This window comes from Eriocheir sinensis, chromosome 60 (assembly GCF_024679095.1).
Source record: "Eriocheir sinensis breed Jianghai 21 chromosome 60, ASM2467909v1, whole genome shotgun sequence".
NCBI classification, from domain to species: domain Eukaryota; kingdom Metazoa; phylum Arthropoda; class Malacostraca; order Decapoda; family Varunidae; genus Eriocheir; species Eriocheir sinensis.
The window spans coordinates 3,429,118-3,442,717 of record NC_066568.1 but is presented as its reverse complement, the minus strand read 5'-3'; the positions used below and the strand labels follow the sequence as shown (position 1 = coordinate 3,442,717).

Sequence of the window (13,600 nt, the reverse complement as noted above, 5' to 3'; positions counted from 1 at the left end):
CCGGGTTTAAACAGGGAAAGGGCAGAGTAACAGGGGTGGGTACCATAAGACACTCGTTTCTCACATCAGCTATTTCTAAAAGTCAAAGAGGGGATCAGTCGGGTTCTAATGAGTGTTTCTTGTGGTTCATGGTACAGAAGAAAGGTCAGACTACCACCAGGGTCATAAAACTATTACCGGAAATAATGCCCCAAACTCCTACGAAAGCCTTGTCAAATATGTGAACTTGGGCAACGAAATGTTTAGTAATACGGCCCATATGTGATGTTTTCCTTTAGAATTGCTTGTTTCCCTCTGACCTTTGCAGCTGTACACCACCCCATGAAAGTTACAGTTGTGCCTCAATAGCGAAAAGAAAACACGCGACACATATAAAACAGCACCCCAGACTTTGATAGATTAAGTTAAGTGCCTCATACATACATACATACGACCACGTTTTCTGTGCCATATTGATGTCGACGTGGATATTGATTGATAGTTTATTGTTGCAGGTAAACAACAAGGGAGAAGGGAGGAACATGCCATCCCAACCCCCAGGCAGTACAGAGTGTGATTATACAACTATTAATACATGTGTAGGTAGCACCATGAAACTAAAAAGATACAATGGTAGGAAGGAAAGCAATGAGTGAGGAAGGGAGGTCGAAAGAAATAAAAGGGAGGGAATTATGGTAGAGAGAAAGGGAGGGAAGGAAAAAGAAAGAAAACAAAATTATCTATATTTTAACCGTTTACACATACTCATGAAACAGTTATTGCCATTGTTATTAATCTTGCAAGGGAATAAACGAAATAATCTGACAAACTGGAGAAAAAGGAACAAATAAACAGGTGTACCTATTAATTATTGTGCCCTGGTGAAGAAAAAAAAGTCTTGCAGTAAAATTTAAAAGGGTAACAAAAGACAAAATTAACAGTATGTCCTATAGAAGTTAGGTGTATAATCTTCCACATAGACAAAAAATAATAACTTAATCTAATCTATCATAATGGAGGATAGAGATATATTAACAGGTGTCTTGTGCCTAATGAGACCCTAGGTAGATAAATATGAGTAAAATAAGCGAATTGCAGTGAAATTAAGCGGTAACGCATGTATTTAACCTATAATTTTACACTCTGACAAAACTAACTCATCTCAAATATAATAACAGTGAAAAAAGAACATACTGATGGGGATATAATGCTTAATGACACCCTAGATAGATAGATATGAGTAAAATAAGTGAATTACTGTGAAATTAAACGGTGACTCATGTATTTAACCTATAATTTTACACTCTGACAAAACGTACTAACTCATCTCAAATATAATAAAAGTGAAAAAAGAACATATTGATAGGTGTACTGTGCTTATGAAACCCTAGATAGATAAATATGAGTAAAATAAGTGAATTACTGTGAAATTAAACGGTGACTCATGTAAATATAACCTCAAATTCAATACCGGCCTAGACAAAACTAACTCCACTCACATACCATAATAGTGAAAAAGAAAGTATTTAAAGGTATAGATTGCTTTAAGAGTGCCTAGGTGGACAAAAATGAGTAAAATGAGTAAATTGCAGTGAAATTAAACGGTAACTCATGTAAACCTCAAATTCAATACCTAGACAAAATTAACTCCACTCACAAACCATAATAGTGGAAAAAGAAAGTATTTAAAGATATGTACAGATTAAAGAGTGAATAGGTGGACAAAAAATGAGTAAAATGAGTGAATTGCAGTAAAATTAAACCGTAACTCAAGTAAATAACCTTAAATTCAACAACTAACTAACCTCAGATATCATAATAGTGAACAAAGAGAGTATACAAAGGTATATTTAGCTTTAAGAGTGCCTAGGTGGACAAAAAATGAGTAAAATAAGTGAATTGCCGTGAAATTAAGCGGTAACTCATGTAAACCTTAAATTCAATACCTAGACAAAACTAACTCCACTCACATACCATAATAGTGAAAAAGAAAGTATTTACAGGTAAAGATTGCTTAAGGAGTGCCTAGGTGGACAAAAAAATGAGTAAAATGAGTGAATTGCAGTGAAATTAAACGGTAACTCAAGTAAATAACCTTAAATTCAACAACTAACTCACCTCAAATATCATAATAGTGAACAAAGAGAGTATTTAAAGGTATATTCAGCTTTAAGAGTGCCTAGGTGGACAAAAAAATGAGTAAAATGAGTGAATTGCAGTGAAATTAAGCGGTAACTCATGTAAACCTTAAATTCAATACTTAGACAAAACTAACTCCACTCACATACCATAATAGTGAAAAAGAAAGTATTTAAAGGTAAAGATTGCTTAAGGAGTGCCTAGGTGGACAAAAAAATGAGTAAAATGAGTGAATTGCAGTGAAATTAAGCGGTAACTCAAGTAAATAACCTTAAATTCAACAACAAACTCTACTCAAATACCATAATAGTGAAAACATAACGTATTTAAAGGTACATTCAGCTTTAAGAGTGCCTAGGTGGACAAAATAATGAGTAAAATGAGTATCTTGTAAGTCTTTTTCATCACACGTTGACAGGGAGTGAGGGAGGATGTGGCGGTGGGCTGAAACGCATGCCACATTTGTCCTTGAAATAGTGACTCGTGGGGTACTTTCTGTGATTTTCCTGTGAGTGGTGAAGACTTTAATGATTCGGCTTTATTCCTGTTGCCCTGTTTCCCTCCCCCCTCCCCTCCTTTCCTCTTAAAATTGGGTGTGAAATATGGGGTTTCTCTTCCCTTCAATCTGCTTCTACCTGGGACAATATGGGGTTGGTTTCCTGATTTTTCCTTTCTATTTCTCCTGGTTTTCCCTCTTTGTTTCTTTTTTCCTTTTCTCTCCTCCCTTCTTTCTTCCTTTTTTTCTCTTTTCCCTTTCCTCTGCCCTTTTTCCCTCTCCCTTTCCTCTTTTCCTTTTCCTCTCCTTCCTTTTTTTCCTCTTTCCCTTTCCTTTCCTCCCCTTCTTTCTTCCTTTTTTCCCCTTCTTTCCTCACTGTCACCCGTTTTTCCTTATTCCTAGATTTTTATTCCATATTTTCCTTTCATTTCCTTTTCTATTCCTCCTTATTTCCCCCTTGTTTCTTTTTCCCTTTCCTCTCCTTCTTCTTTTCTTCCTTTTTTCCTCTTCTTTCCTCCTTGTCACCCATTTTTTTCCTTATTTCTAGATTTTCATTCCATATTTTTTCCTTTCCTTTCCCTGTCTATTCCTCCTTATTTCTTTTTTTCCTTTCCTCTCCTCCCTTCTTTCTTCCTTTTTTCCTCTTCTTTCCTCATTGTTATCCGCTTTTTCCTTCTTCCTAGATTTTAATTCCATATTTTCCCTTTCCTTAAAATGTGCTTCTTTATTTCACCTTTTTCCCCCTATTTGTGTTGTTCTTTTGTTATTTATCCCTTATTTTTTTTTTTTTTTCGTGTTTCCTTCCCTTTTATATGGCGATTTAAAATATGCTCCCATTGTCTCACTATCTTGTTAACCATATGCTTGGTGTGAAGGGTATTTTTACAGAATAACACCCATCTTACTCAGGGGGTTAACTTAAATTATTTTTCCAGTAGATTTTATCATGCCAATCATCACTCTGTTAATAGTTTCAATCACAAATTATTCTTTTTCTGATATATGGATAATTTATTGAGTAAAGATAGGTTTATATTTTGTGTGGAATTGAGTTGGGTGTAATTCTATACCCATTTTAATTGTTTACACACACTCATGAAACTGTTATTGCCATTGTTATTAATACTATTGAAAGGTGAATATGTCATGTATTATCATCCTGTCTGTCAATCTTGGTAAATGGGTTAAAACAGTGAGAAATGGGGTTAATATTCAGAAAACCAACCCTCCATGATTTTTTAATAAGGCACACTACTTGCAACCTCACCTCAGTACCGTCAAATTTCTTGTAATATCGTTAGTTAAAAAAATAAATGGCAGGTTTTCTACATGGTTACGGGTGGGTGTCTGATAACGTACCTTCATGTGTGCCGAGACAACTGACCACACCACTGCAATGAGTGAGCCAATACCAATTCAATAGGGTTAGGTTACTATTTCAATAGTGATAGGTTACTAGTTCAATGGTGATAGGTTGTAAACTATTTTGGTGGTGATAGTTTGTAAAATATTAGTGGTGAGAGGTTACCATTTTTGTGTCGATAGGTTTTACTAATTTAGCGGCAACAGGTACTAAGCTTACATCATGCAGTCAGGATTAACGCTTACCTTAGTCTGGAAATTCCTCGTAACTTGAAAACCAGTCATTTCCGAAGATGCCAAAGGACAGGTTCACTTAGAGTACAAAATCACCTAAAAAGAAGAAAAAAAAGGAGGTGAAAATTACTGAATGTTGCTATGTGTTGGTTTTCTGCCCAATTATATAACCATTCAGTTTGTGGTTTTTTTTTTTCATTTATTTATTTATTTACTTGATCTCTTTTTTTGGCTACTCTTTACTTTTTACTATTGTGGGAGCAGCGAGTAGCGAGCTTTTTTTTTAATCTTTTTGTTGCCCTTTGATGTAAAAAAAAAAAAGAAAAAAAAAAAGGTTCATGTACACTGCATTTCCGTTCCCTGCCATCACCTACCTATTCCTACCCATCACACCCATCTATATCCATTTCCTTCACCCCATCTGTACCCTTCCATCACCCCATCCATACCCATCTCCCTCACACCTTTCCCATCATCACCCCTTCCATACCCACCCAACACCCCATCCATACTCACACACCACCCCATCCTCATACCTTCCATACCCATCTCCCTCACACCTTTCCCATCATCACCCCTTCCATACCCACCCAACACCCCATCCATACTCACACACCACTCCATCCTCATACCTTCCATACCCATCTCCCTCACACCTTTCCCATCATCACCCCTTCCATACCCACCCAACACCCCATCTACACCCACACACCACTCCATCCTCATACCTTCCCATCATCCCCTTTGCAGCTTCCCTCTCAGTGCCCACATATTTTTCCCACCCTCCTGCCTTCCTTCACACCTGCCTGAACCTTAACGAGGCAGGTGAGGGGACAAGTAGCACACCTGTACCCATAACTTTTGAAGGGAAGGTAAATAGGATCATTAGGATAGGTAAATACACATGTGGAGGACCAGGTGGGATGATGAGGCTGAAAATAAATTGGTCCCTTAATAGAGTGATTTAGGACAATTTTTTCGCTACTTGGATCTCATGAATTACGACTGATATTTTTTTTTTTTTTCTTTTTTACGTCAAAGGATACGGCTCAAGGGCAACAAAAAAGTACAAAAAAAAAAGCCCGCTACTCGCCGCTCCCACAAAAGTAAAAAGTAAATTGATGTTGATGAGGCAATTAGATGGATTTATTTTTTTATATATTTATACCTTTTTTTTCAGTAAGTAATGTAATGGACAATATTTACAGCTACAACAATCTTGGCATTTTTTTTATATATATTTCTTCCTTATCTATTTTATCTAGTGTATTTTTATGGCTACAACATTCTTGGCAATGATTTTTTCTTGCTTATCTATTTTATCTTGTGTATTTTTATGGCCACAACATTCTTGCCATTTTTTTATATATTTCTTCCTTATCTATTTTATCTAGTGTATTTTTATGGCTACAACATTCTTGGCATTATTTTTCTTTCTTCCTTATCTACTTTATCTTGTGTATTTTTTTATATTTCCGTTATTGAATGTAATGAATGTTATTAAGGAAATAGGCTTCAGTACTGTTATTTTTCTGTCTTTCCCTAAACCTAAGAGATATTTTAATTTTAACAAATCATAGAGAAAGGAATACTTGCTGAATATGAATAAAAGAAAGAGAGAGGGAGAGGGAGACAGGGTTTGGGAAAGAAGTGTACTAAAGAAAAAGAAAGAGGAATTGATCTCTCTGTTGGCTGCTCGATTCCCGGGTGGAGTGGAAAAATTTGGGCGGCTTTACCGATACTCTACGCCCTTGTCCACCCAGCAGTGAATGGGTACCAGGTATTAATTGGGGGTTGTGTCCCGTCTCCTGAGATCTGTTCCCTTCTCCTATAATTCCTTCCCCTCCTGTCTCTCTCCAGCATATGACCACAGATGTTGCGCTACTGAACAAAATTTTCCAACTTTCTCTTTTGGCTGCTCTTTAATATTTGCTCTTATAGGAGGAGTGCTGAACAGGCTTTCTTTGTTTTCTTTTTGTTTTTGCCCTCTTCTGAAAAAAAAAAAAAATGTCTCCTTTCCGAACAGAGTCTAATCCCCTCCCTTTGCCGTCCACAGGGAGCTGGAGAACACATCACCGTTTGTCCGCAAGATTCACCGGGATGAGCTATGGCTGTACAAGAACCCACGCACCCCATCCTACGTCCCCAACGGCATATTGTGGGTGAGGAACGCACATACACACAAACACACACACACATTTTATGGACAAAGAAATGATGAAGAAAATAATAACAATGATAAGACCAAAACTTGAATATGCTGCAGCTGTGTGGTCGCCTCACAAAAAGAAGGATATCAGAAAGCTGGAAAGGATACAGAGAATTGCAACTAAAATGATCACACACACACACACACAGAAATTGGACAGGAAAGACTTAGTGGTACATGATAGGAGGGTGACAAGAGGGAATAGTAAGAAACTGAAGAAGAGCGACTGTAGGAGAGACATCAAGAAATACAGTTTTCCATACAGAAGCATAACAACATGGAACAAACTTGACGAGGAGACTGTGTGTGCAAAAACGATTCATGAATTTAAAGCCAAACTGGATAATAAGCGTTATGGGGACGGGACAGCACGAACCTAGTATGGCTCTTTTCCTGTATTTCACAACTAGGTAAATACACACAACTCCCTCAATCCCTTCCACTCATCCGTCCCTTCTCCTCAGCCGCTGGTGTTTGTGGTGCCAACGGTCATTATGCTGATCTACTTTTTGGTGAAGCGTGACAAGACAGAGCTGGGCCAGGGTCTACTGTCCTTCTCCCTCGCTCTCGGCCTCAACGGCGTCATCACGGACATCATCAAGCTCTTTGTCGGTAAGGGAGTGTGTGTATGAGGAAGGGAGTGTATGTGTGAGAGAGAGGAAGGGAGGGAATGTGTGAAAGAGGAAGGGAGTGTGTGAGAAAGGAAGAGAGTGTATGAGAAAGGAAGGATGCTTAGCTGAAGATGCATGGTGAATAAGCTTGAATAGGTAATGAAACTCTGAACTTGTAAATACGCTAAACGATACATTGAAGCAATTTGTTTTGTGTGTGTGTTTTTTGCATCTTGTGTTATGACTTTGATTCTCTTTTCTGGATTTCTTTCTCTTTCATCGTCTTACAGTATCATCAAAATATGTAAAAGATAAACTACAAACTGCAAAATATTAATAACTGCTTGGGAGAATATAAAGAAATAAATGGATAAAATAAATGGACACCTCTCCTCCCGAAATTGACCTCTCTTTCGGCCACCTCTTTGGATTCTTTTTATTAGCAGCGAGTAGCGGGCTTTTTTTTTATTATTGTTTCCTTTTTTTGTGCCCTTGAGCAGAATAAAAATAGATTACATAAAGCTCTTAAAAACAAAAAGAAATAGCTTGAATTGTCACGTAAAACCACATTATTTTTTACGTTTCTGTATATATTAAAAACTGCATATAAGCTTGTATTTTTTTTCTCTGCTTTCACCTTTTACTATCTCTCACTTTTCTTACTTTCCCTACTTATCAATTTTTATTCTATGCCTCCTTTTTCTCTTCATCCTTCAAACTACACACTCCTTTTCTTCCCGCGTCCCCTTCTGCCTCACCTCTCCTCCTCCTCCTCCTCCTAACATCTTCCCTTCCTTTCCTTACTTACTTTTCTGTCTTTTCTCTCTTTTCCTTCTACGTTCTCCTCTGTCCCTGTCATAACACACACACACACACACACACACACACACACACACACACACACACTAACTCATCCTCATAAAACATCCACTCCTCTCCTTTTCCCCTCTCTCTCCTCCTTCACCCCCTCCACACCCCTATGAACAGGTCGGCCGCGCCCAGACTTCTTCTACCGGTGTTTCCCTGATGGGCGACCTGACCTGGATGGGGTGGTGGATATCGGGGCCGCCTGCACTGGGGAGCAGGTCACCATCGAGGAGGGCCGCAAGAGCTTCCCCAGTGGCCACTCCTCATGTGAGTACTGGGGAGGGAGGAGGGGGAGGGTAAGGGGAGAAGAAGAAGAGGTAGGCAGGGAGGAGGGAGAGGAGAGAAGTTAGATTAGTGAAGGCAAGTACGTAAGGATAGGAAAGGAAGGGGATAGAGATTGAATGAGAGGAGATCAAAGGGAAAAAATCGAGGGATATTTGTAAAGTTTAAAGAAAGGAGGGTAAGAGGAGAAGAAGAAGAGGTAGGTAGGGAGGAGGGACAGCAGAGAAGTTAGATTAGTGAAGGCAGGTAAGGATAGGAAAGGAAGGGGATAGAGATTGAATGAGAGGAGATGAAAGGGAAAAAATCGAGGGACATTTGTAAAGTTTAAAGAAAGGAGGGTAAGAGGGGAAGAAGAGGTAAATAGGGAGGAGGGACAGCGGAGAAGATAGATTAGTGAAGGCAGGTAAGGAAAGGAAAGGAAGGGGATAGAGATTGAATGAGAGGAGATCAAAGGGAAAAAATAAGGAGGGACATTTGTAAAGTTTAACCCGGTAGCAGCGAGGGGCCAAATTTGTGGTTTTACCGTGTAGCAGCGACGGGCCAAATTTGTGCCATGATATAAACCCCCAAAAATAGATGATGCATAAACTGATCACAAATGCTTTGATATATATTATGAAATGGTTTGTGTGAGTGATGATTTTTTCTCATTTTTCTCATTTAGAGGGACCATTAACAAACATGATCCCTGCTGCTACCGGGTTAAAGAGGAAATAAGAAAAGATGTTGAGAAAGGAGGGTAAGAAACGAAAAATTGAAGTGGGTAAAGAGGGAGAAAAAAAGTGAGAAGGAATAAAGAAAGATAGGAAGGAGGGGCAGGAATGAACTTTGAAGGGAGAGAAGTTAGAAGTTACCATTCTGCTGTTGTTTTTATCTTTGTTGTGTGTTTGCGTGTTTGTTTTCCGCTACACTATGACTTTTGTATATACGTATCTGCATCCTTGTATATCTGATTGCATTATTTTTCCTGTGTATAAAGATAAATTGAGTTTAAATATGCATACAGCACCAATTTTTCGCTTGTTGTCTATTCTGTTTCAGGTTTATATGTATGGAATTAGGGTTTTTGTAAGTGAATTTTGTATGTGATTTTAAGTTTACCGTTGTTTACCATTGATGAGGTTTCAGGCTATTTTCTTAAAGGGGTTATTACTGCTTCTCCTGTTCTTTCCTTCATTCTCCCCCTCTTTATCCCTCCTCTCTCTCTTCCTCCTTCCCTTTCTCTCTTCATACTCTCCTTCCTTTTCTCCTTTTTCCTTTTTTGTTCTTTCTTTCATTCCCACCCTCTTTATCCTTCCTCTCTCCCTTCCCTCTTTACCTCCTTCACTTTCTCTCTTCATACTCTCCTTCCTTCTCTTCTTTTTCCCTTTCCCTCTTTACTTTTTCTCCTCTCCTTTCTTCCTTTTTCCTCCTCCCCCTACTTCCACTACTACTACTACTACTACTACTACTACTACTACTTTTCTTTTAGTGAGGGCATAAAGTCATTCTTTAATCAAGCATAGTATTATAATTTCATGTGAATCAATTTCTACCTTGAAGCGACTTTCATACAAATATAATATGATACTAAACAGGAACTTCACCTATCAACAATAAATAAATAAATAAATAAATGACAATAATAAATAAACTCTCACCTTATGTATTTTCCTCGTCCAGTCTCCTTCTGTAGCCTTGGGTTCCTGAGTCTCTGGACGTGCGGCAAGCTGGGTGTGTTTGGACCGAGGCGGGGACATGGGTGGAGACTGGTGGTGGGCCTCATCCCCCTGGTCGTAGCCCTGATGGTGGCCCTCTCCCGCACCACCGACTACCACCACCACTGGCAGGGTAAGAGGTTAGGCAGGGTTAGGTTACGTGGTGGTAGAATGATGATTGATAATTTAACCCTATGACTGTGGATTTCCTATAAGAAGACCTCACCAAGCTACAGGAATGGAAGAAAAGTGGCTGCTACAATTCAACGAAGAAAAATGTAAAGTCATGCACCTTGGGAGGGGCTATCCAGCATACCAATACCACATGGGAAACACTCCACTATCCACCACAGAGGCAGAGAAAGACCTGGGAGTACATGTTACCAGGCTACCAGTGAAGGCCAAATCCATGCCAATCGCAGCGGACGGGTTAAAGTTCCATACACTCTTTCCCTCCACATCTTTTAATTCATTCCCAACCTAACCCAACTGAATCATCCCAACCTAACCTAACCTAACCTAACCTTCCCCTCGGTCCCTCCACAGATGTGCTGGTGGGGTCCGTTATGGGTCTGTTCATCTCATACCTGTGTTACCGCCAGTACTACCCGCGCCTCACCTCACCCCACTGCCACCTCTCCTACCTCATGGTGCCCTCGGTCCTCACGCCCAAGTCCCTCAACGGCACAGGAAGCAAAGGTACCTTGACCCCCTCCCAGTTCATTGACCCCGAATCACCGATGGAGGAACAAGTTAAGTGGATGTAAGCCTGTCCACTTGCCGACATGATTCCCTCCCTCCTCAGTTGTCGACGTAATATTATTCTTTTTTTTTTTCTCTTTTACTTCGCTTACTCTTTACTCTCACCTGCCAATCTAAATTTCTCCTTTTTCTCTCTTTCTCTTTTGTTAGTGTGTAATTCCCTCTAATTTTCTCCTTTTTCTCTCTCTTTTGGTAGTGTGCAATTCCCTCTAATTTTCCCCTTCTTCTCTCTTTCTCTTTTGATAGTGCGAATTCCCTCTAATTTTCTCTTTTTTCTCTCTTTCTCTTTTGATAGTGTGCAATTCCCTTCTCACTTGCCAATCTAATTCCTCCCTTTTTCTCTCTTTCTCTCTTGATAGTGTCCAGTTTCCATCTTACCTGTTAACTTAATTTTATTTTTTTCTCCCTATTTTTTTTTTACTGTCCTATTCCCTTTTTGCCTGTCTGCCTATTTTTCTCAATTTTCCTTTTTTTCTTAAGTAATACTATCAGGTTGTCATCATCATCATTATCACCATTATTAGTATTATCATTGTTTACTTACTCATCACTTTTATGATAGTGTTCACATTTCTCTCTCTTTTCATTAGTGTCCTCAAGTTGTCGATATATTATGTATTATTATTATTATCATTATATTTTTTTCAAATATATATGTGCATTTATTTATTTATTACTTATCTGATAGTATTTTTTTGCTTTCTCTGTTGCTCAGTATTGTGAGAAAAGTGTTGCGTTACTTTTACCGCTTATGAAAAGTGGAGGTGATTCTCGTCATTATTATACACTCCATGCTATTGTGTGCGTGTGCTTGTGACTTCATTGGTTGTACTTTTTTCCACTCTGCTCTTGCTTACAGAGAGACTAGTCAGTGAGTTTTGGATACAATTTAAATATTATACACTGTAGAAAACTTTTTATATTAATAGTTGTCAGAAGAAAAATAATACGATCTTTGGATATTTAAATCTTATAAGTTAAAGAAAAGTTTTAGCTAAAGGCTTCAATTGAATGGAAGGTTATTGTTGTTTAGGTATTCTAAAGTCTTGATAGGAGCTACTGTTATAAATGTGGATTTGTTTAAGTGCTGCAAAACAGTTTTATATACAAAAAAGGTTTTATATAAATTTTTCAAGTTTAATGAATGGTTATTGTCAAGGTATTTTAAAGCTCACAATAAGACCTGCTGTTATATATGTCAGCTATTTTTTTTATATATTATCAATGATTATAGATTAATACACAAGAGTATTATTTATGGTGTTCATATGAAAGGTACAATCCTTTCAAGGTATTCTTTAACTTCACAACAAGAGCTGTGGCTACTAACATGATGTCCCAATACTGTATAGTATTACTAAACATTCATGGTTTCATAGACTAGGGAAAAGTTTTGTGTACATATAATCTTTATATGAATGAAAGGTTATTTATGTCAAGGTATTCTTAGGTTTATGAGCTGCAGATACAAATGTAAAGACTGCAAGTGAAAAGTATCATAATTCACTCTACACTTTCATGCATCGAACAAAAGTATTCTGTAAGGCTTTCATGTGAGAGAAATGTTATAACTGTCAAGGTATTCTAAAGTTCATAATAACTGAACTTATAAATGTGAAGCCTGGACATTCAAATTAAGGGAAGACTTTAAAATTATCATTGAACACAATAAAGAAGTGCTGTATAAGACCTTGGCATGAGGTAGTAGAAGATTTTCATGTAAATTTTTGTTTAATGCACTAAAGAAAAAGGTCTTCAAATGAGAGACAGGTTATAAGGTCAAGGTATTTCAAGCTTATAGTAAGAGCTGTGGTTTGAAATATGAAGCTTGAAATTTTTAAAATACTACAAGACATTTATGTAAACTGTTTAATGCTCTAAAGAAAAGTACTGTTATAAATAGTGTATACCACATCATCTCATGTAAACGTCAATCATCCTTCCCCAAAAGCTATGTGTTTGAAGGAGGAATATATTCAGCCCCTAGAAAAGTAGAATTCAAGTGTATTAATGTAATGCAAGTAATCCTTTGTATGAATTTATGCTTGGGTGAAGGAATACTTTGTGAAAATTCATATCTGTTAGTGTGGCATAAGCAGTAACCATTTGTATTAATAACTGATAATGCGATAAGTACACAGCCATCCACTCATCCACCCTGTGTATTGAACTTTGGATTAATCTCACACACACACACACACACACACACACACTAAAGCATTGTCAAGAGGTTAGTAGTACACATTATAATGTAGTAGTGATATATATTTTTTCTAATCATATATTTACAAAAGGGGATCTGAGTGTTTTATAAATACAGTAACTTCTTCTGTTCTTTGTATAACAGGACAAAACCCCATTACAGTATTTATTTATAACAATTTCAATGTGAGTGCAACGTTTAAATTGGGTTGTAATTCTTGTAAGAAATATAATAATTGTGAGTGTGTGGCCTGGCAGGAACAGGTAATTTAGGAATGAACTGCTGACACCTTACCTGTGTGTTGAGGTGTTTGTCCTTCATGCCTGGTGGTGTTGTCCCTGCTCCTCCAGGCCTCCACACAGCCACCCTCCTGCCACGTGTGTTCTCGTCTTCCTCCACTCCAGTGTTCGTACAAGGCGCTTCAGTCATTCCGTGTTCCATAACCTCCTCCATTCCAGACATGTTTCCTTCATTCCATACGGGACTGAGGTCCATAGTTGATATTTTTTTTTATTGCATAGTTTTCTGAATATTTATGACTTTTACTATTCCATGCAATGCTGGTGATCTTACGAAATAGTGATGCAACACTTGTGTTCGAGAGGACCGAGCTGAAGAAGGTACAGTCCATCGACCATTATTTTCCACTCCATGTCCGGTGAATAAATACATTACCACGTGCCGGCTGTGTCATTGCCCTGTCCTTGCCTTCCTTTCCTCACTGGTGCAGCATGGCGGGCACACTCACATGTAAAGATC

General features: G+C 38.1%; 1 protein-coding gene and 1 long non-coding RNA gene across 3 annotated transcripts; both read left to right on the top strand.

Annotated features, from left to right (window-relative positions):
- Nucleotides 1-2,504: 2,504 nt before the first annotated feature.
- Nucleotides 2,505-13,522, top strand: LOC126985742 (phospholipid phosphatase 5-like). Of its 2 annotated transcripts, none has more exons than XM_050840984.1 (6): nt 2,505-2,626; nt 6,267-6,372; nt 6,884-7,031; nt 8,018-8,164; nt 9,842-10,009; nt 10,423-13,522. In XM_050840984.1, the coding sequence occupies exons 1-6, from the start codon at nt 2,550-2,552 to the stop codon at nt 10,641-10,643; spliced, it is 867 nt and encodes a 288-aa protein (XP_050696941.1). In that variant the 5' UTR covers nt 2,505-2,549; the 3' UTR covers nt 10,644-13,522. The 2 variants fall into 2 exon arrangements, with proteins under 2 accessions (XP_050696941.1, XP_050696942.1); XM_050840985.1 differs by lacking the exon at nt 2,505-2,626 and adding an exon at nt 5,965-5,990.
- Nucleotides 8,172-8,889, top strand: LOC126985745 (uncharacterized). Its single transcript, XR_007739001.1, has 2 exons — nt 8,172-8,425; nt 8,583-8,889. It is a non-coding gene; the product is annotated as an uncharacterized LOC126985745 (long non-coding RNA).
- Nucleotides 13,523-13,600: the final 78 nt, after the last annotated feature.

Bases quoted from the DNA above. Each gene is read 5' to 3' on its own strand.
- LOC126985742 (XM_050840984.1), top strand. From the start codon at position 2,550: ATGTGGCGGTGGGCTGAAACGCATGCCACATTTGTCCTTGAAATAGTG. The intron at 8,165-9,841 runs GTGAGTACTGGG...TTCCTCGTCCAG, and splicing joins CCCCAGTGGCCACTCCTCAT to TCTCCTTCTGTAGCCTTGGG. The intron at 10,010-10,422 runs GTAAGAGGTTAG...GTCCCTCCACAG, and splicing joins CTACCACCACCACTGGCAGG to ATGTGCTGGTGGGGTCCGTT.